Source organism: Biomphalaria glabrata, chromosome 4 (genome assembly GCF_947242115.1).
Source record: "Biomphalaria glabrata chromosome 4, xgBioGlab47.1, whole genome shotgun sequence".
NCBI lineage: Eukaryota > Metazoa > Mollusca > Gastropoda > Planorbidae > Biomphalaria > Biomphalaria glabrata.
This window is the reverse complement of record NC_074714.1, coordinates 30,755,267-30,779,269: the sequence shown is the minus strand read 5'-3', so window position 1 is coordinate 30,779,269 and position 24,003 is coordinate 30,755,267. Positions and strand designations below refer to the sequence as shown.

The 24,003-nt window shown below is 32.9% G+C and overlaps 1 protein-coding gene across 1 annotated transcript; it reads left to right on the top strand.

Moving 5' to 3' along the window:
• The first annotated feature begins 6,057 nt into the window (after positions 1-6,057).
• On the top strand, positions 6,058-22,938 carry LOC106071718 (leucine-rich repeat and guanylate kinase domain-containing protein-like). Its single transcript, XM_013231881.2, has 16 exons — positions 6,058-6,273; positions 8,382-8,489; positions 9,223-9,304; positions 9,475-9,657; positions 11,186-11,310; positions 11,620-11,673; positions 12,599-12,688; positions 12,789-12,956; positions 13,466-13,572; positions 15,589-15,708; positions 16,222-16,318; positions 16,784-16,897; positions 17,814-18,015; positions 19,121-19,344; positions 20,615-20,703; positions 22,068-22,938. Exons 1-16 carry the CDS (start codon positions 6,145-6,147, stop codon positions 22,453-22,455), a joined length of 2,280 nt encoding a protein of 759 aa, XP_013087335.2. The 5' UTR covers positions 6,058-6,144; the 3' UTR covers positions 22,456-22,938.
• Positions 22,939-24,003: the final 1,065 nt, after the last annotated feature.

Below are 24,003 nucleotides of genomic sequence, written 5' to 3'. Positions count from 1 at the left end.
TAATAAAATTCCAGAGGTCATCGACTGGTTGGTTAATGTCTTTCTCTAATAAGAATGTTTGTTGAAAGTTTAATGCAGCTTGGTGTAGTTGTGTTAGGTTACATTTATTCCAGAGTAAGATTTTTCTTTTGGGTTTTGTATTGGCTACTGCTTTTATCTGACTGTGTATTTTTATGATCTCATGGTCTGATAGACCAGGGATAATATCATAATCAACTACTAATCCAGGTCTGTTGGTTAAGAAGAGATCTAATGTGTTGTTTAATCTAGTTGGCTTTTTAATGATTTGATCTAAACTTAGGTTGTGTAAAGTTTCTATGAAAAGCTCATTTATGTCCTTAAGGTTTTGGTGTTTATCTATGGTTAGTGTTTTCCAATTTATATCAGGTAGGTTGAAATCACCCATAATCCAAAAAACTGCATTTTTATTTGTCTCTTTAAGTGTCGTAATCTGATTACATAGTTCCTGCATGTATTCTAAACTAGAATTTGGTGGTCTGTAAATGCTGCCTATTATTAGGGATGTTGAGGTGGTATTAATTTTACAAAATGTTGATTCTATATTTTTTGAGTTAGGTAAGGTAATTTCTTCTGCTATAAGAGTGTTTTTTATTGCTAAAAGAACTCCTCCATGATTATCAGCCCTATCTTTTCTAAAAATTTCATAATTACTATTGAAAATTTCTGCATTATAAATTTCAGGATGTAGCCAAGTTTCTGTGCCTGCAATTATGTCTGGTTTCTCACATTCTAATAAAATTTCTAAGTCTGCTGTTTTGTTCCTAATGCTTTGAAAATTTATTACTAAGGTTTTAAGGTATTTTGGTGTTACTTCTTTAGTAGGTTTGTTTAGTGAGGCTGTTGTATTAATTTTAGTAGATTTAGGTTTAACAGGAGTGGATCTGGCTAGTGGTTGGTGAGTTTGGTTTGGGATGGTGTTTAGGATGTTGTATGGGTTAGAAGTGTCTGCATCAAAGGAATCAAACAGTCCTGATGTAAACTGAGGTAACCCACACGGTACACAGTGCCATGATGCATCTTTGTTGCCTAAGGCATAATACACAGGTGTATTCATATGGAGACATGATGCATGGTACCATTCATTGCAGGTGTCACATTGAATGGCTTTCTGTTTCATGGTGCATACTTTTTTGCAGATGTTGCATCTATCTTTAGATCTAGGCCCTGGATTTGACTCTACATCTCCTGCTATTAATATTAACAGTGATAGGTATTTATTTCTGCTGTGTCTGATTGAGAACTTCCATTTGTGATGGGTAATCTTCTTTAGTGTTATGGATGTGTATGTTAGGTTATTTTTTAAGTTGCTTTGATCTAAAGTGTGATGATTGATTATGACTGTTGTTTCTTTTTTAAGTTTAGTGTTGACTAAGGTAGATCTGGTTCTGTGTTCAGCTAGTATGTATTTGGTAATTATTAGGATAAATAGCCAGAGCAATTTCATGATGACTGTTGTTGATTTTAGTTTTTAAAGGGGTCTAGTCTAAATCTAGTTTAAGGTTTACAATGCCTAATTTATGTCTAAATCTAAATTGAAAGCTAATTTACAATGACAATTAAATCAAATGAAATGGTTTATTAAATTCAAAATATGGACCTAGACTAGATCTAATTCTAGATCAATATATTTACGTGTATAATTAACTATATAGAATATTACTATTAGTTATTATTAGTAGTATTAGTAGATGATTAGTAGATCTAAAGCCTTAATTAAAGTCTAAGTCTAACACTAAAACTAGACTAGACTGACTTGACTAGGTCTAGATTTCTAGATCTAGTCCTAAGGGCTAAGCTAAGAGTTGTTAATTTGAATTAATTAGTATGAAAAAAATGCTGAATTAAGTTAAATATATAATTTAAAGATATTAGTTTATTAGTTAAATAGCTTTTTTAATGAATTTGATTTGATTTTAATACAACAAAACGAAAAATTTAACTCATCTCTTATAACAGTAAACAGGGAGCAGCCATCTTGCCAAGAGCGCGTAACTCTCTGTATCTTGTATCTCTTTTGTGATGCCTATATGTAATTCTGGTCCAATTACTTTTATGTACCAGTTGGGGAGGGGAGGGCGTATCTGAGAGAAAGTTTCCTTGCTGCCTTTTCAAAAACAAAAACGTTTACAATGTTAGTTTGTGTGGAAACACAAACTCATAATTGGCCCCCAAAACGGTTCACTCAGACATAAATATCAGAAGCTATGAACTGCAAACTAGTTGATAGTTTGTAAAGGTCCAATGATCTCTCTCATTCAGGGCTTCAAGAAAAAACTTTTCAATTTAATTTCAAGTGTTATACATTGCACTTCCCAAGTTTTTGTGTTTTGATGTTTCTTGTGTGTTTGTGTTCTGTGTTCTTGTGAACAGACTTGTACTGGTGTGTCAAAATGTCTCTAGGTCAGCTTGTGTGTTTGTGTTCTTTGTTCTTGTGAACAGACTTGTACTGGTGTGTCAAAATGTCTCTAGGTCAGCTTGTGTGTTTGTGTTCTGTGTTCTTGTGAACAGACTTGTACGGTGTGTCAAAATGTCTCTAGGTCAGCTTGTGTGTTTGTGTTCTGTGTTCTTGTGAACTGTTTTGTCATTCTAATACAATTAAGCCTATGATAAAGATATGTTTTCTAGTATTATTTTATATATGTATAATATGAAAAACTGTTTATTAAATGTTTTAAATTATATTTGACTTATATAAATACTAAAAATGCATTCTTTCCCTATTAAAAAAAAAGTAAACACTTTATTTAAAATATAAGTAGCTTGTATAACAGAAAACATTTAAATTAGCGTCTGGACCTGATGGTATTCCAGCTAGATTACTCAAAGAACTAAGCAATGAGCTAGCGCCCCAGTGTTCAAAATACTCTTTCAGGCATCGCTTAACTAGGGCAGAGTACCAAAGGACTGGAAAGAAGCTAATGTCGCCCCCTAATTAAAAAAGGAGAAAAATCTGACCCAGGAAACTAAAGACCAGTATCACTTACCAGCATCACATGTAAAATCCTAGAACACATAATATGTAGCAACATCATAAACCACTTAGACAAACATAATGTCCTCACACCATACCAACATGGCTTTAGGAAATATAGATCATGTGAAACACAACTAATAGGACTAATTGATGACTTTTCAAAAGGTTTAGATAATAGTGAACAAATAGATGCTATCTTACTAGATTTTTCCAAGGCTTTTGACAAAGTTCACCACCATAGTTTGCTTAAAAAATTAAAATGTTTCGGCATTAATGGTCCATTGCATCAGTGGATTAAAGATTTTCTGATAGGGAGAGAACAAACTGTAATAATAAATGGCTCTAAATCAACACCACTAACAGTAAACCCAAGTGTACCTCAAAGAACTGTCTTAGATCCACTACTTTTCTTAAATTACATAAATGATTTACCAAATTGCATTACCTCAGGAACAAAAGTCAGATTATTTGCAGACGATTGCATAATAGATCTATATAGAACACAAGACACAGATATTTTACAAACAGAATTAGATGAATTACAGAAATGGGAATCAAATTGGAGCATGTCTTTCCACCCAGAAAAATGTCAGTCGTTAAGAGTAACGAAAAAACTAAAACAAATTAATTCCACTTATCTTATTCATGGCAAACCAGTAACACAGACTAAAAACGCAAAATACCTAGGTGTTATAATAAATGAAAAACTGTCATGGAATTCACATATTGATGAAACTATAAAAAAAATCAAACAAAGCATTAGGATTTATTAAAAGAAATTTCTATAAATCAAATAAGAACATAAAACTAAAATGTTATTTAACCTTGGTTAGGCCAATAATAGAATATGCATCCTCCGTTTGGGACCCCTCAACTCAAGATAACATTAAGAAACTGGAACAGACACAAAATAGAGCAGTGAGATTCATAACAAACAAATATTCACACTTAACTAGAGTAACAGCTTTAGTAAAATCACTAAATTTAGAAAGCCTTCAGGACAGAAGGCTCAAAAGTAAAGTAGCAATTATACTTAAAACACTGAACCATAATCTTCAAATACAAAAACAAAATTTAATAAAATACTCTGAAAGACACAAAGATAAAGGCACATTCCTCGTCCCATATGCTAGGACAAATACTCCTTCTTCCCTGGTGCTATTAGAGCATGGAATGGGTTGCCTGAGCTAGCCAGGAAAACCAGTGACTTGGCAGAATTTAAGTCATTGGTTAATATGCATGACTAAATGCATGACGCTTAGGACGTAATCATCTTCTTTTTTGAAGTAACGTCTGTATTATATAAGATAAGGTAAGATAGTAATACAGATATTTTTATAACATTATTTTAGAAAAAAATTATTTGCATAAACATTTAAAAAATATAGGTGCAGGAACATTGTAGGCCTACATTGTTTGATTTTTTTAATTTTTTATTTTATATTTGATAGTTTTAAAAATAGTAGGCCTAGGCTATATGTTTATGAAAACTTTGCTTGCATATTTATTTTTTAAAACTTAAACGTTTCGCCTTTAGAAAACAAAAAAAAGTAGCCTTTACATCAAAACTTTTAAACATCAATATCTTTTCTATATTGGTTTTTTTTTTTTTTGCTATCTAAAAGGGATGGCGGATCCACAAAACTATAGGCTATGGGCCTATAATAGCAGCTATTCATCAACTTTCAAAGCTGCAAAAAAAGTTGCTCGAGTCTGAATTAAAACGAGAGCCACACTCCCTTGTTTGCCACTAAATTACAATTGGTCGTGCGGTTTGCGCGCTGGACTGTCGTTCGGATTTATCGATGGTCGAGGGTTCAAATCCTGCCAGCTCCCATCCCCCGTCGTCCTGCGGGAGGTTTGGACTAGGAAGTAAACTATCTTCAGCTCTGAAGGAACATCCGAAACATGTAAAACATTTTACAACTAAATACTTATAAAAATAGAAAATTTTATTAAAAAATGTTAGCGAACGACCTTTTTCTCTACATAATGCTTATCTCCCCTTAGCTTAGTATACCCTACAGTCTCTCTATAAAACAAAATTAAATAATTAGAGAACCACAACTAAATGACTAATTAATTATTTGTTTTATTTATGTGTTGTCATTGAATAATTGTCCACTTGATCCGAGAATGGAAAGTTGAAGAAATAACGATTCCACTGTGTTACATTTATATGTGTATTTATGTTTATGTATGTTGTGTGTGTGTTTGTTTGTTTTCTTGTAGTCTCCCTTGTTCTATTGTTCAGTATGTTCACGGTTTACACTGAAGTGTGTCAGTAGTGTGTATTCACTGTGTACAAGTCTCAGCTGGTTGTTCTCTCCTTGTTTCATGTTAATAAAAATGGAGTGTAACTTTAAACATCAGTATTGTTAAGTGTATTGTGATAATATAACACACTGAGACAAAAGTGATTTGATATAATTGAAGTTTGACTGACTACTTAATGTTATTTACTAGCTGGTACAAAAACTCAAAATGGTTTTATTTGAAGTCAAGTAAACCTTTTTTTTTTTTTTTTTTTTTTAAATATTAAGTAAAATTGAGAAGGCAGGTGAAATACTGAAATTGTCGTGAACCAACTGTCGGTGAACAAGTTGTCTGTGAGCGAATAGTTCGTGAGCGAATAGTCGCGTGAACGAATTGTCGGGTGAACGAATTGTCGGGTGAACGAAATGTCTGGTGAACGAATAGTCGCGTGAACGAAAAGTCGTGAACGATTTGTCGGTGAACGAAATGTCAGTGAACAAATAGTCGTGGAACCCTGAAATTGATAGATTAATAGAAAAAAAAAATGCCAACAGAAACATGTCGGACACAATTTTGGAAACTCGATGTATCATAAAAAATGTAGACTCACAATCCCCCCAACAATTTCTAAAATATGACTCTCCTACTCTCCAATAAAATCAAGATACTCGTTTCAGGCTTGAAAAAAAAAAGGGGGGGGGGGGGAGTACTTTGTGTTATTAAAAGTCGTGTAACTGTGTAAAGTACCGATATTTTGTGTACAGAAACGAGGCTCGAGATTTCTGTTTTTTCTTTTCCCGCTGCAGTACTAGAACTAGTGGTTGTCATAGAGTTGTTTAGTAATGGCGGACATCTGTTGAATTACCTATAAGAATTATACTGAATTTACTATAATGGATGAGGAAACAGATATTTTAAAAGTTCATGAAAATTCAGATCTAGATGTGGAACAATCGGAGTTAATCTTAGAAAATGAAAATTTGGAAGGTGAACTAAACGAAGATGACAATAATGACGAAGAGGTAATTAATCTAATTGTAATCAGATTCAATCAAATCTGAATCAACAGTAGACTAAGCTTAAATTCTGTACAAATTTAGAATTAGATCTTAAATGCCAGATCTAGATTATAAATTAAATTTCTTTACAGGTATATCATATGTACTATAAGTATAATCCTACCTATTTTGGCCTTTGTTGTTCCATTCACCTTTGACACACACATTAGCTGATTAGCTACATGAGTTTATAAAATAAACATAGATCTATAATATATAATGTGACTAAAACATTTTGCACCAAAATGTCTTGAGCCAAAATACCTTCATGCCAAAATATCCTGCTTCTGTATCAGAATACAGATTCACATCTGAGATTGAATATATATAGGAGGTGGCCAAAATATTATGTTGGGCCAACATTAGTGCATTGCACTATTACAATTAGTACAATATACCCCTGAAATAGTACAAGAAAAAGTAATCATGCTCCTAAAAAAAATCAATATCTAGAAAAAAAAATTTTTTTTAAAATTTAACTCATTGACTATTATGATGCCCATATTTTAGCAGTGTTGCTAGAATCCTGATAGCAAAGATTTTGGCCCCGGTAAGGGCCCCTACTTGGCCAGCCCATAATAACCACATGGGCCCCATTTGGGGGATGAACATTGGCCCTATCGGGTACCCTTAGGGCTTAGTCTGGGCTCAGTCAGGGAGCCCCTTGTGTGGGGCCGGTAAGGGAAGGACTTGTGGGCCCCAACACACTCAAGAAATGCAACAAAGTGGGTAAAAAAAAAAGAAGAACGGGGAGTTAATTTAGAGGAAAGCTATAAAAGAGATCGTCATGATGTTAATTAAACATCTGGATCAGATAGATGTAGAGATATTGCGAATATGTTCACATGGGTGTTACATTACATGAGGAAAGTAAAAATGATGCCTAAGTGAGGGTCCATTTACAGCTAACTTGTTGCAAGTGTAAAGTCACAAGTTGTTGGGTTTTTTTTAACTCGAAAAAAAAACAACAAAAAAACTCAATAAGATCATCGCACATTTTTATCCAGCCAGATCTGGAAAAATTATGGAGCTAGACAATGTAAATATAAAAAATAAAATTGTATATAAACAAAATAATAAAACATTTGATGGGTTTATTGTGTGTTTATAATGAAATTGAAGACAATCCGAGCCAATTATAACAGGCTCTTTTCTTTGCCTCCCTTGAATTTCAGTATGCAACGAGTTTCTGGCAGACGGTCTCGTCTGAGATAAGAACGAAGCAAGGAGGGCACTCGTTGCCATTAGGATGAGAAAGGGTAGGTGGTGGGACCATAATCTTATGCAAAAATCAGGCCATCAGTTGATGCCGAGCAGTGAAGCAAAGGGGCAAATCTCTCCATCCCCTGCTACTTAAGGGCCCCATTCATCTAAGGGGGGTTTGGAATGGACCCTGGACGGGGTAGGAAATTAAAAAATGAGCCAGCACTATTATCCGGTTCCCCATGCGGGCCCCTAAGTCAGCCCGGACCTGAACTGATAGCTTTGCTGGCTGGGAACATTGCTCTTAAAGTATTTGCCTGTCATCTTCTGAAATATGATTGCCTTATACATCAGGAGTCTCAGTGTGAAAAAATTGCAGCATTCCAATGGCTGCAGCAGTGTGACTAAAAAAAGCAGCAAAATATATTGGTTGCCTGTACTTGTGATATGCGTTTTGGACTGTTGTCACAATTTTCTGGAGTTTAAAGTATGCTTACTTCATTTGCTGCAATCCTTCTGCAGGTGTGGGACATAGTCATTTTCATTTGTGAAGAAACATCTGTAACATTTAAATAACAAAGAATCCACATATGAATGCTGATCTAAATATGTTACCTATAGCCATGAATGGTATAAATATATGCAGCATTAGTATCAATTAACTCAATAAAAGTCATGTAACTTAAGCTATACAAGGTCTATATTTTGGTTCAATGGCTCAGTGAGTAAACTTTGAAAGCTTTAATTAATTTATTTTTGTCATAGTTAAACACAGAAATATGTGAAAGACGTTTTGCTTTCATACAGGAGAACAGCATTGCAAAGAACCTTCCATTGATTTAGTATTCTTTTTATTGATTTTATTTTAGCTTTCCCCCGGAGGTGTCTTAGATGAAGAGACTATTGCCCGAGGCTTATCAAATCTTGGCAGATCTGCACATGGGGAGTATCAAGTCTATTTAAATGTCACCATTCCTGTAAGAAAAAAGTTAATGATAATTTTTTTTCATGCCCAAGAGTGAACTATATGAGCATATTATTATATTTTGGTCTTACATTTTATTTCTAAAGTTAAATATATTCTAACCTAACCCATAGCAAGCATATTGATGTTACTTAATAATGGTGATTAATTTATATAGAAGCATTTTATATAATCTTTTAACCAATGTCCACCAGTGGTTGATTTAGATTCTCTATGTCTGCACTTCTCATTAATCTTTGGACTCAAAGACAAGCCTCATATATTATCTTTTAAAACTGAAACATAAAAAAAATAATAACCATTTTCATTTGTAAAACTAGAACTAGATTTACTGAACATTTGCATTGTAAAACTAGATTTACTGACTTTGATAGAGAAACTACAAAGTGAAATGATGTACAATAATATAGTTCTTTTTTATTTTTAAATCTTTCTTAGATCTAAAATTTGTAAATTTCTTGGTTTTTATATTTAAAATGTTTGTAGATTTTTTAGCAATAGTTTTTAGATCTCAAATGACAATAATGTACTAAAATATTCAATATTCTGATAATAAAATTGGAATATCATTTCAACAAAAAGAAATATAAATATTGTATCTTGACTGAATGTTGAATGAATCACTACAGTAAGTAGAATGTTAAATTAAGCTTGCTCTGACTTCTGAATTTATTAAAGATTGTCAAAGTTTATACATTATTTTGTTATTTGTGTTTTTTTTTAAGGGATTCTCATTGGTTGATATTTCACTACTGGGGGAGTACCAGTATTTACAGAAAGTTGAAGTACCTTATAATGATATAACAGGTGCAATGATGTTTTTTGTATTTTTTTTAGATCTAGTTCTATTCCTTTTAATTAGTATTAAATCATTAGCATATACTCAATAGCATTTTAAAAAAAAAATTGTTCTTGTATTAGTGTATAATATAGAATTTGTGTCCTTATGTATTTCTATCTTATCTCCCAACATACAGATTTATCTCCTCTTGGAAAACTTCCCCATCTTCTCATTCTGGATGCATCCCACAACCAAATAGAAAAACTGCTGGACTTTACTCCTCCTTTCAATCTGCAGGAAGTGAATTTCTCATGGAACAAGATCACAGAAATGGGAGATCTGTCCAGTCATTACTGCTTACACAAATTACTTCTTGACAGTATCCTTTTTTTTATTTACCTAAGTTTATTTACAATATTTTCATACAAAATATAATTAATATTTCTAAATATTAACATTATAGTGTTGATCATACTCACCAAATAATCTAATAGGTATTATACAGTGACCTCACTAGGGTTGTCTCCCGGTGCAGTTACCCAGGATGTAAACTCCCCCCCCCCCCTCATGTAAACTTGCTCCTAAATGTTTCCCAATAAAAATTATAGTTTGTTCTTTTCATGGATCTATAATACAGTGAGTTAGTGACTCAATTCATATATAGCTTCATGAAAGTAAAATAAGTGTTATATAAATTAGGGGTCTTCTTTTTCTTCTAGCCAGCTTTATTGCTGCTGAGCTGTGAGCTCTTTAAATTAGGGGTCACTGGATAGTGCTTTTTGATATCCAACTTGAGTCAGACTTGGACAGATAGTAACATTAGATATCTGGATAGAGCCAAAGCCAGATACCATTTCTAAGTGTATATTAAATAGCTTGCATTACTGAACATTTCACAAACCTTTTAAATAACATACATATGTTAATATTAGTTTTATTTTACTTATGAATGAATTTGAGTTAATCAGCAGTTACTAGAAAATACCACAGAATAATCATTGTAACATGCGATGGTGTGTGTGTGTGTGTGTATACATGGGAATGAATTGATTGATGTAGAATATATGCATGTATAGATAACTAATATAAAGCTCTCAAAGGTAATGCAATCTGGGTTGCATAGTGGGTAGATGTATGTGTTTATATATAGGTGTTCCACAAATTACTGGAATAATTAACTAGTAGGCCACCAAAAATAAGCAAAGTGTTCCGCTAAATATCGTACTCAGAAAGTGCGAAGTGTTCCATTCAGAAAAAAGTTTGGGAATCACTGGAATAAACAAGTAATAGGGGTGTGGGAGATTTTATATCTCTTTATGAAGACAGCCCACCACTGCTAGACAGATGTATGATCTATTTCAATTAACGAATCTAACAATAACACTCCAGGGAAAGACAAACAAAGTAAAAAAAAAAATGTGTCCACAGCACATGCCCATTTATAATGTAAAGCTGCATATATTAACTATACCTATGTACCATTTATTACCAATTATTAATTGTACTTGTTATAATAGATGTTTGGTGCATATTCATATATTTTAAAGCACAATATTTTATTTTAAATTGATATATTTATAACATCATATAAATATATTAACAATTAAACATTGAAGTACATGAATAACAGATCAATAAAACTATGTCCACTTTATACATATTAATAGAAATGGAGGCACTGGAGTATACTTTTGATATCCAATCAAATAACCTGCAACAATATTCGGCCGGAGGAAATATGGTTGGATAGTGTAAAAAACGACCAGATATCCTGTCAGAGCCTAAATCCAGTGCAACCCCAATATAAATAAAGTTTAAACAAAGTTAAATTGTAGAATAGTATCCATACTTTTTTTAAAAAAATATGTGTACATATAGTTTCTTGAAATAGCCTTGATCACAAACAGACAATGAAATCTCTGGAATATTTGGTCTGGAACACTGTAGAAGACTCAAGTACCTCAGTATGTCTCACAATCATATTTCTAAAATGTTTGGACTGGATGAATTGCCTATTCAGTATCTCAATCTTGTAAGACTCTTGATTTTATACTTTAAATCACAATTACACACACAAACACTCATTTAATTTGACTATTGTTTGATTCGTTTCTACACATATTTCCCAAAGAACCATCTTAAAGGAATGAAATTCTGATTTCCAAATTTTAATGTCAGCAATACAAAATGCTGACACTGACCTAAATCTCATTGACTTGTTCAATACTCCTTGTTGAATATTTATGACTTCACAAACTTCTATCCCAGAGTTTTAGCAACAGAATGCAAGTAGATTTGATACTAATGTTTTGAATGACTTTTCAATTTTTTTTGTTTAAAGAGCAATAACCAAATCAGGCATATAGAAAATCTTGAAACTTTAAAGTACCTAAGGGTAAGTGTGTTTTTTTTTTTTTTTCAACTAAAATGTGTTTGCTTACTCCGTCTGTCTGGTCAAATCTCTTACATGTTATTTCTCCCACTTCCCATTCTCTGATCAAGTTGAAACTTTGCACAATTATTCATTGACAATGACAACATATGTATCAATAACAAAATTAACTAATTAGTTAGTCAATTAATTAAATATATTATATTAATTAATCAATTAGTCATAATTTATTAATTTTCTTTTATATGGAAAATGTACTTAATTGGTGATGGGCAACCCATGACAATAATCACAATAATGTAGAGAATTAGGTCATTATTTAAAAATGTTAAACTAACAATAGACTAATAAAACCTAGCTTCTATTTTTATAAGTACTTGAATAGCTCAGTGGCAAAACATGTCAGCTTTCCAACATGAAGGCTCGATTTTTAATTCAGACTCGAGCAACTTTCCTTTTTTTTAACCTCGCTTATATCAAAGGGCTAATGGGAATCTTTTCAACATACAAAAGTAGCAGATGCTTTAAAGTCGTAAACCAGGAGAGTAACTTATGCAACTGTGTACAGTAATCAGTATGCCTATCTCAACAAGTGGCATCCAAAATAAGGATCAACCAAAATTACAGATAAGATTACTAAATACATACAAAGACTTTACAAATTCTTTAGGGTGCACTTACAAAGATAAGATCTACTGATAAACCAAATGGTTTATCCTTTTTGGACAACAAACAAATATGGTATTGCAAGTATTTGGTTAAATTTTGAGTTTAAAATTAAATACATGATTGATTCAAAATTATTGGTGCAATTTCACTCATTATAAGTGACATGATTTTAAAAAAGCATTTTTTTTTCTATTTAATTAAGTTTCAATTTTGAAATAAATGGCTCTAACTTGTACTGTTTGAATTGTAACTATTGTAGGAACTGAATTTGTCTGGAAACAATGTGCGAAGCTTATCAGGCCTTAGTAAAAATACTCTCCTCGAAATGGTGGATCTTGAAGATAATGAAGTATGTCTATTTTGTTTTGTATAACTGTAAAATATATTTTGTATCAATTGCAAGACAACAACTTTTAATATAAAATTCTATGTTTACATTCCTGTATCAGATCATAGACATAGTTGAGATCAATCACATTAAAAATGCAAAAAACTTGAGAGAGTTAAATTTACTCAGAAATCCAATCCAAGAGCTGCCAGATTATCGACTGTCTGTGCTATTTCGATTGAATAGATTAGTAATACTTGATCGTCACCATGTTAAAGAAGAAGAAAAGGTTAGTCAATGTTAGTTTTGTTATGATGTAACATAGTTACATAAGTACTGTTACTTGTTTCATAAATGTAACCTTTTCTTTCACATGATAACAATGTGCATAAATTTGCATTTATGCTACATTCTGTGACAATGTGATTGTAACAAAATTTATTTGCAAAAAATACTTCAGTGTTTTTTCAAAGCCGGTTACCATCTTCTCCTAATTGTTTTCATATATATTACATTTATTGAACATTCATATTTTTCCTTTTTTCTGAAAATCTTTTGTTTTACGTTGTAAATTCTTAATGAAATACATGTAATATAAATAATTATTTTTTATGAAATAAGGATAACCGTTTAGATAAGAGCCCCTAATTTTTAACCATAATGTAATTGACACAATTTGTTGTGATAAATAGCTGGCTATGTTGTTGGTCAGGCCTTGACTAAAAATTTCATGGAAAAATAATTAGAGGTTCTGATCTACATGATTATGAAAGTCAATCTCCAACTTTTTTATGTCAGGTGTCTGCTGTGAATATGTTTGATCCACCAATGGATGTAGTTGCTGCTAGAGATCACATCATGCATGTTGTTTATTCATTTCTTCAACCTGCCAGAATCTGGGATAGGTATCACAATCTTTGCTTATTGACTGGTAGACTTTAGATAGGTATCACAATACTTGTTTATTGACTGGTAGACTATGAGATAGGTATCACAATACTTGTTTGTTGACTGGTAGACTATGAGATAGGTATCACAATACTTGTTTATTGACTGGTAGACTTTAGATAGGTATCACAATACTTGTTTGTTGACTGGTAGACTATGAGATAGGTATCACAATACTTGTTTGTTGACTGGTAGACTTTAGATAGGTATCACAATACTTGTTTATTGACTGGTGGACTATGCGATAGGTATCACAATACTTGTTTATTGACTGGTAGACTTTAGATAGGTATCACAATACTTGTTTATTGACTGGTAGACTATGAGATAGGTATCACAATACTTGTTTGTTGACTGGTAGACTTTAGATAGGTATCACAATACTTGTTTATTGACTGGTAGACTATGAGATAGGCATCACAATACTTGTTTATTGACTGGTAGACTTTAGATAGGTATCACAATACTTGTTTATTGACTGGTAGACTATGAGATAGGTATCACAATACTTGTTTATTGACTGGTAGACTATGAGATAGGTATCACAATACTTGTTTATTGACTGGTAGACTTTAGATAGGTATCACAATACTTGTTTATTGACTGGTAGACTATGAGATAGGTATCACAATACTTGTTTATTGACTGGTAGACTTTAGATAGGTATCACAATACTTGTTTGTTGACTGGTAGACTATGAGATAGGTATCACAATCTTTGCTTATTGACTGGTAGACTATGAGATAGGTATCACAATACTTGTTTATTGACTGGTAGACTTTAGATAGGTATCACAATACTTGTTTATTGACTGGTAGACTATGAGATAGGTATCACAATACTTGTTTATTGACTGGTAGACTTTAGATAGGTATCACAATACTTGTTTGTTGACTGGTAGACTATGAGATAGGTATCACAATCTTTGCTTATTGACTGGTAGACTATGAGATAGGTATCACAATACTTGTTTATTGACTGGTAGACTATGAGATAGGTATCACAATACTTGTTTATTGACTGGTAGACTATGAGATAGGTATCACAATACTTGTTTATTGACTGGTAGACTATGAGAAAGGTATCACAATACTTGTTTGTTGACTGGTAGACTATGAGATAGGTATCACAATACTTGTTTATTGACTGGTAGACTATGAGATAGGTATCACAATACTTGTTTGTTGACTGGTAGACTATGAGATAGGTATCACAATACTTGTTTATTGACTGGTAGACTTTAAATAGGTATCACAATACTTGTTTATTGACTGGTAGACTATGAGATAGGTATCACAATACTTGTTTGTTGACTGGTAGACTATGAGATAGGTATCACAATACTTGTTTATTGACTGGTAGACTATGAAATAGGTATCACAATACTTGTTTATTGACTGGTAGACTTTAGATAGGTATCACAATACTTGTTTGTTGACTGGTAGACTATGAGATAGGTATCACAATACTTGTTTGTTGACTCAATTATATGGTGGAGATTGACTCTTTTTTTGTTGTTGTTTTCTTTTTGAGCATCCGGTTAGATTTTATTTGTGTTATATGAATACAACCAGAAAATATTTGCTAGCTTTTATTTAAAAGTTAATTTTTTTATGCAAACATATTCTTGTGTTTAACATTGGTTCCCTTTTATAATAGATTATAACTAAAATAAAATAAAAATGGTACAGATTTAACATTTCATACTGTAAATTTGTCTACTCATGCACACAAGTTCATCTTTTTACATCCACCTTAAATAGGAGAATTAGTGATGAGTCAGCTAGAGGACTTTGATTTTATAAATATATATACAGCCATGAAATTGAGCTATGAATTTTAATTTCTGAACTTAAAACAAAATTATTATTTTTTTTATAAATTACAATACATTAATTCTTAATCTGTCACAGAATGATTGTGAAATTTTTATACTTTATACTATTTAGAATCAAATATTGTTTTCTTTTTAGCACACTCCCTAGCACAGAGACACCATATCCAATGTTAGTTCTAGTTGGACCTCAAGGATCTGGGAAGAAAGAACTTGCAATGAATTTAGTAGATGAATTTGGGGATTACTTTGGATTTGGGTTTGTTAGACAATTTCATAATCTGTATTGTAAACATGTATTTTAAATACATTTTAAATTCATATTTAGTTTAGGCATGTATAACTATCTTCTTATGTCTGGCTCTCGCATTCTCAAACCAAGTGTAATGGCCTCTCAAACATGTGTAGTGGCTTCTCAAACCAAGTGCAGTGACCTCTCAAACCAAGTGTAGTGGCCGCTCAAACCAAGTGTAGTGGCCTTTTTTTTCCCTTCAATCTGAAACCTTTTAGCTTGAAAAGGACATTTTAGAAAATATGACATAATAGAAAATCTAAATATTTTTTTGTAAAAAATATATTTGATACTTTTACCCCTAGATATCAAAGTTTGCTACTTAAAGCTTGAAAAAGATCATTGAAACTTTATTTTTATTGTTTTTTTAAATAAGTAAATGTGTTGTTTTAATAGATATGAAAAGTTATTACATTTAATATTTCCCTCCTATTAAAGAGTTTAAGGATTAAACTTAATTTTCTGTTACTTCCTCTTCAGTGTATCTCATACTACAAGACGACCAAGAGTGGATGAAATACCTGGCAAAGACTACTACTTTGTTTCTCTTGACAAATTTGAAACTGATATTAAAATGGTAACTAACAAAGATTTACTGCTGTGGGGGTGAATGACTGTATAGACTGTTTTACTTGGTTGGCAGGGTTACCAATATGAATGTTTATTGTATTTTCTAAAATGGTAACTAATCTAGTAATGAGAAAAAGGATCTGCAAAAACAAATGACCCTCTTTACTAAAATTAAAGTGGGGGTTAACTAACATTTTGTCTATTTATAGTTAAAAGAATGAAATTTATTTTTATTACCTTTGAAATTGACTTCTGCTCAAAAATATATTAAAAAAGTAAAATCCCCATTTCAGACCTAGCAATCTATAGGGCAAATGGTTGAGGTAATCTGTTTCTATGGCCAACCATTGAGGGTGTCATGTTGCCAATACAATGACCAACCCCTTTTACTTTCCCCAACTAATGTCTGGTGCCCAATCTCTAGAAATTTCTTAATCCCCATTTATTTTTTGCAACATTTTTTTCTTGGCAGGGCCAGTTTATTCAGACTTATCAACATCAAAATAATTGGTTTGGCCTACAAATGGAATCTATAGAGAATGTTGCCAGAGATGGACATGCCTGTGTGGTTCATATGGAGCTTGAGGTAATTTTCCAGGCATTTACATCACACACTTTAGCTTAATAAAAAGAGTGCAGGTCATGTAAAGGGGGGCAGGAGGAACTGGGAAAAAAAAAGGTGCCACAGACAGCTACTGAATTGTGAGTTATTTAAGGCTCTTGTAGTGGTTTTCATGCTAGTGATATGGAAGCTGCATGACCCATATACATCCAAAATTGAACAAACTGCAGTTACTTTTACACTTACCTAAACAAAGCAATATGAGAAACGAAAAAAGTGTGTCTTGGCCGCTCCCCCCTTTTTGTAGGCATGTCATGGTCCATGTGGTTTAGAAATGATGAATTCTGTTACAAATAAAATATATTGGAAATACAAGGCATAGGCATCAGACCAGAACCTACAGGGTGGTCGCTAGAAAAGTGGAACATTTTGTCAAACAGCTATTTATTTTTTCAAAGAAAAGCTTTTACAAAGTTTTTTAAAGGCATATATAACACTCATAAATGCTCAAAATTTCACTGCTCTTCAGAGCAGCATCATAATCTAGAAATCCAAGTTCGTGTAGCGCTTTGAAGGGTAACTTGTGAGATATCGTTCCAAGCTTGTTTTCAATTCATCAATAGAGTTTATGTTACATGGACCATTGTGTGTTCATATCTAGCACCAGATCCAGTAATGCATGACTTTTAGATTTGGACTTTTGGAGCTTGTTATTCATGATCTTATCCGACCCTCAAATTTTCCACTTTTCTAGCCACCACTTTGTATTAATGATCTTCAAAATAATTTTCAATAGCTTGATTCAAAGATTACATTTATAGCTTATGAAGTAGAAACGACTTAAGCTTATGTTAGTATTAATTTCAATAGATTATGATTTAAAGATTACTTGAAAATTTGTGACTTTAATTTTCATAGGTGTTTTTTTTTTTGGTAACAGGGTGTCATGACTCTCAAAAAAACATTCTTTGAGCCCCGCTATGTCCTGGTTACACCACTCAACCCAGAAATACATGAGCGTAGGTTGAGACAGAAGGGAATTTACTCAGAGGAGCATATAAAAAGAACTCTGAAAAGAGTTGACCTTTATGTGAAACAGAATCAGGAGCATCCAGGTTTTTTTGATATGATGATTTGTAGTGGTGAGCTTCATATATTATTAAAAAATAATTCCATTTAAGAGAGTTATTAGTTTACCTTCAATGTTTCAACATCTATTTGGAAATATCTAAACATTTTCTTTGCTATTAACTGTTAAGTTTTAATATTAGGTTTGGCATCATGCATTGAATAGAATAATTTGATTGGTTCCCTAATATAAATGGCTTGATTGGTTCCCTAATATAAATGGCTTGATTGGTTCCCTGATATAATGGTGGGAATGCTGTTTTAGTTTTTGTTTTACTGATAAGTATTCTAAATATGACTTGGAATATTAATATCTCCATTACTAAGAGCTTAAAGAGACTTTATTTTAAGAACAAATCTCATATACAATTTCATTTCATTAAAATTCCTATTTCCTAATTTTTCAACACTTATAATTTAAACATGGTATGAAGACTGGGGACCTTTTTTTAAATAGGTAATGAGCCAGCCCAATAACATTCTTGTTAACCATTTGGCTATAGAAAAGTTTAAACATCATTTCTCCTGTTCAGTAAAAACTATTTATTAGGCTGGACATTAATTTGAGCTAATTTTGGTACATAAATAAAAACAACAAAATAGTAAGAAGTTAAAAAAAAAAGCAATAATTTCTTTAATGACTTTTTTTGGTTTTGATTACTTTAAAATGAAGCTGACATTAATGAATTGTTTGTATAGTAAAAAAAATATAAAAAATACTGCAACAATATTTTAGTTTACCAACGACCAGATATTATGGGTGGAAATAAAAAAATTTGAATAATGAAATTTCTACTGTGGAAGTAGTCACTCTGGCTTAAAAAAAATATAAAAAATTAATCAGGTCAAACTGCAAAGTATGCCTGATAGCCATGTGGTCAAAGCCTAGCAATAATGCAATTTTACTTTGATGAAAATATCTTCTTTGCTATGGATCATCACCTGGAGAAGTTATGTAAGAGATAATGGTTTTCAAGAAGAGTGGATTATTTTCTGTGTTTTTAAACTCTGATGCTTTAAATATTTGTTTCTTCATAATTTTTTTTTTTTATTTTTGGTTTTTGAAATGGACCTATGTCTGAAATACTTCTTAAAGCTTATGTTTAACTTTTCTGCTAGATGACATCACTGTAGCCTATAAACAGATCCAAAAAATAGTCATGGATTATTTAGGAATCAGCCCTGAAGCTCAAGAAAATTACACAAACCAAATGAGCAAAAAAGAAACACCTGATGTCAGTTTTGGCAACATAAGAGCCAGAACATGGTCCAGACCAAGTAATTCAGAGAGCCTGTCACAAAGTCGGGGATTAAGACTTGATTCAGTTGGACATGGCATTGTGGTAAGCAGTGATTCTTTAACTCAGTTCTTTTTTTACAACTAAATTCTGGCTATTTTATAGAAAAATTGCTGCAGCTCTTCCTACTATAATCTTATACTAAACACTTATAGAAAATGTTGACTAGACATGGCTGCGTTATGCAAGAACTGATGGGATGACAGAATCCAATGAGCAGTATTTATGTTTATAAAGTTTGATCCAAGGGCAAATGAAGTCAAGCTCACCAGCTGCTAATATACAGTTAATAATACAAATAAACTTTATTATCCATATGGAACCAACCAAACAAAAAACATGATAACTATAGAAAACCAAAATATTGTTGTGGGCTAATCTAATCTGACTTCGACTATGTATCAATAATTACTTAACATTAGCCACAGAACATTACAAAATAGATATACTTGATAACAACATTCAGTTCTATAAAATGAGACTTTATTAACCACTGGGAAATCCGTCCAGTCTTTCTAAAACGTCGCTATATCTAACTACTATTCAAAACACTGCCTACTTCTTACATAACGCCATGTTGGTCTCTTGTTCGCCTAAGTCCACTACGTCATTAGTCTGTCTTACTGTCGCTAAAACTATACACAATATATTTAACTAACAAAACTAACCTACTCTCTAAACTAGTACATTACAATATACATTCACACCAGACTCACTTTCACATGTGAAAGGTTTATATCAGATCCTTAATTTTATTTAGTGATTTGATTGCCAAGGGGACAAAAGCGTTTTTGTGTCTATTTGTCTTTGCTATTGGTGTCTTGCATCTCTTTTGTGATGCAAATAGCAGAATACAAATCTCATGTATTTTCCCAAGCTGACAATAGGGTTCCTATAAGTATTGATACTTCCAATATTTCTATTTCTAGCTACTTGGTCTAGTCTGTGATCAGCAACTTGCTTCCTGTTATTCCAACTTAACCCCCCCCCCCCAACCTGTTACTGCCATTTATTGTCAATTATTTTCTATTACGACTCTTGCTTGCTCCATTTGACACCATTAGCTTATTTCTTAATACTTATCCCATTACTTCTTCATTCTCTCTTGCACCTGATCCAAGTTTTTTGTTTTCCTTCTTATTGCATACTATTTTTTCTCTTTTACTTCTATCTGTTTTACATCATGTCATCCCCCCTTTCCCTTCTGTCAGAACTTTGGAATTTGTAAATAGATAAATGAAACAAATATTATGTACAACTCAGAGAAAAAAATTGTTCTGCTTCTATTCATAATCTATTTCTACTATTCCAACAGGAAGAAGAATCTATCAAGAGACGACAAAGTGCTGCCAAAGATGTTGTGAACAATTATGTACCACCCCTTTATGACCAATTAATGTCCAAGTAAATACTGAAGCCTTCTTTGTTAGAACTTGATAGAAGTTATACAGTGGAGTACCAATAGTCAAAAATGGTTGGAACAAGACCCTTTTCAGACTAACGAATAGTTCAGATTAAGTGAAATGATGACTAAAATAAACATAATTATGAAATACAACCTGTAAAGTCATAAACTGGTACAGGTTCTTTTATTTCCTCTATCCCTGCCTTTTCTATTCAACATGCTACATCATGGTAGCCATCCCCAACGTTGGCTATGATGCTGCCACGGTACGTGAACTTATTCATCTCTTCAAGCTCTGACTTACTAGATCTGACAGAGTCACCCTTTGCCTTACATCCCACTAGCACAACTTTAGTTTAATCCAAGTTTATGCTGAAGTGAAGCAGGACGTTTTGGCGCCGCCGTTTTGCCGCCGTTTTGGCCCCGCCGTTTTGGCGACGGGACGTTTTGGCGCGAAATACATTATGTACGTTTATTGTATTATTTCTTTTAAAAGAATTATTCATATCTATGTTTTGCATGAGTGTTTGTGTTAAGACATATTTTTCACGTACTAAATGTAAATGTGTGTTTGTTTTTCACATCATTTATTTTAATAAACATTTTGGCTTGTGTATGTGTGTTTATTAAGAAGCACACTTTTATTTTCAAAAAAGTTTTTTAAGATATTAACTTTAAAATTAAAAACAAAATGAAACAATGATAGACTAAAAATTGATGCAATTATTTGTTTACATTAACGTTGGTTTATTTAATGACTGTATGGTATCTCCAGCTATACATACCAAACACTTGCTAATAATAAGTAAAAATATAATACATGTACCATGTTTCTCAAAATACTTTAAGTTGTATTTGCCTAAGTCGCTGGAATTCAAGGGTTCATTTAAAAAAAGCTACGTGCTTATTAAATAATCGTCAAATGATATCTCGCGCCAAAACTTTCCGTCTCCAAAACGTTCCGTCGCCAAAACGGCTCGCGCCAAAACGTCCCGGCGCCAAAACGGCGGCGCCAAAACGTCACGTACCGATGCTGAAGCCAATTTTGGGTGCCTTTCTTTGATACTGTCCATTGAGAATCACTGTGGGAAATAGTTAGAGAATATGGCATCCCAGAAAAATTCTTCCAGACGCTACAACACATATACAGTCAGTCTAGCTGGGGCATTAAAATAGAAGAAGGAACAACAACCTTTATCATTGAGACAGGTGTAAGACACGGATGCATCTTTTCTGCCCTTCTCTTAGCCATTGACTACACAAAATAATGTTCTAATCATCTTTAAATTTTGTGATTATTTAATATGTAGTTTAAATATTTTCTTATTTTTTTAAAAAACACTCTTATATTACTAATCCACAGGTATCCAAAAACTGCACCTCAAATGGCCAACAAACAGATTGGACTAGGTCATGAACAACGAGCCGCCACAGCCCCAACTAAAAAGGAACAAGGAGGAAATATTTATGATGATACAGGTCCTGCAGACTCACCAGATTCTTCCAGTGTTGAAAGCAGTGTTTCCAGATTATCTGATCTTGATTCTGCTGCAGAACTGGAACCTACTCTGCTGGAGGAGGAGTACAATATGAATGCCGATAGCCAGCTTCCAACAGAGACAATGAATCCTTTAACTTTAATGGGGACCAGTTCAAACTTGCAATATTCAAATAGACCAGCTTCTAAAACACTTAGGCCAGGTTCAGACCGGCATCATGTTTTGCCTCCAATACAACCAGCTGGTGTTTAATAATGATGGAGCTCATTTGCCTATATATTACCCATATTGGCAACAACAACAAAACTGAATTTTCTTTTTATATTCTTTTCATGTTGCTGTTACTAAAAAGATTAAGAAGTCTGATAGAAGCAAAATGTTTTTCAAATTATATTCATTTCAAATTGTTGTTTCACCCTACAATAAGAAATGGGCAAAGTTTGTTTCTGATTCAATTATTAGGACAATTCATTTCTACATATCTTTGAATAATAGTACATAATTTACTCATTTTTATTTTAAAAAGTGTAATTAGGTCCAAAGGTCTAGAAGGCTTAAAAATTAGCAAGTAAAATCAGTCTTTTAAAAATAATGTTCACTTTTTAAAGGGAGATTATGAACAGGTACAAAATAAAATTGAAGCTAAGACAACTTGGTATTCTGGAACATGCTGTGGCCTTTGTATAAGGCAATTAACATTTTGACCCAATAAACACGTTTATAATGTTTCACTGATCTATGCATCTTCTATGTGTTGATTATAAATATTCAGTCTTGTGTACTCTGTATTTGTTTGTTTTAAATACAATTTAGTTCACTATCAATATTTATACATTCGATTGTTTTAATTTCAATTGTTTTCAATAAACATACATACATATATATATATATATATATATATATATATATATATATATATATAATATATATATATATAACCATATGAGATTTTTGATTTGATTTTTTATTTGAGGCACATCGGCACAATTTAGGCCATGTCGTGCCTGCAGTCCCTTAAGGATCCCTCTCTCTCTAAACAACGAGGGCCAGATTCTATACAGTCATATCATTAAAATCAAGGTCTATTCACAGTTAAAATAGTAAAGGTAGTAAAAATTTAAATATTTGGTAAAAATCTAATGTAAATAATGCATGTTCACAAATTCATAAATCAGATCTTCGTAGATAGCCCCACTTCCCGGATAAAGCCCAGTACCTTCCCAGGGTCGACATTATCAAATAGTGTATTTGAATTAGTGACTCTAAAATATTTCGCCCTGACATCCTGGTATCTGGGGCAATCAACGAGGATATGTTCCACGGTGAGGCGAGAGTCACAGTACTCACAAAGTGGGGGCTCCCCTCTCTTCAGTACAAAAGAGTGCGTGATGTAGGTGTGGCCAATCCTAAGTCTGGACATGGTCGTGCTACCACGCCTTGTCAGACCCTTAGATGTGGGCCGCCACCTGACATCCGCCACAATCTGCCTGAGTTTACTGTGAGTCTCAGCCTCCCATCGGTTCTGCCACTCTCGATAGGTGGCAGAGGCAATACTTTGTCTCAGGTCCGAGTAGGGAATTTGGGTTCCTGACACCGCATGATTTAGGGCTTTCTTTGCTTCTCTGTCTGCGGCTTCGTTTCCCTCAATGCCAACATGGGAGGGGACCCAGATGAAGGTGACATCCCTACGGTCGGCTGTTATTTGGTCCAACAGCTTCAGGCTCTTATGTACCAATGGGATGTCAGTCTTCATCCGCCCCAAAGCTTGCAATGGGGAGTTCTCCAGCCTCCACATGGAGA

Excerpts from the sequence above, each read along its gene's own strand:
- LOC106071718 (XM_013231881.2), top strand. The coding sequence starts at position 6,145 with ATGGATGAGGAAACAGATATTTTAAAAGTTCATGAAAATTCAGATCTA. Across the intron at positions 9,658-11,185 it reads ACACAAATTACTTCTTGACA|ACAATGAAATCTCTGGAATA; the intron begins GTATCCTTTTTT and ends GATCACAAACAG. Across the intron at positions 16,898-17,813 it reads TGGTTCATATGGAGCTTGAG|GGTGTCATGACTCTCAAAAA; the intron begins GTAATTTTCCAG and ends TTTTGGTAACAG.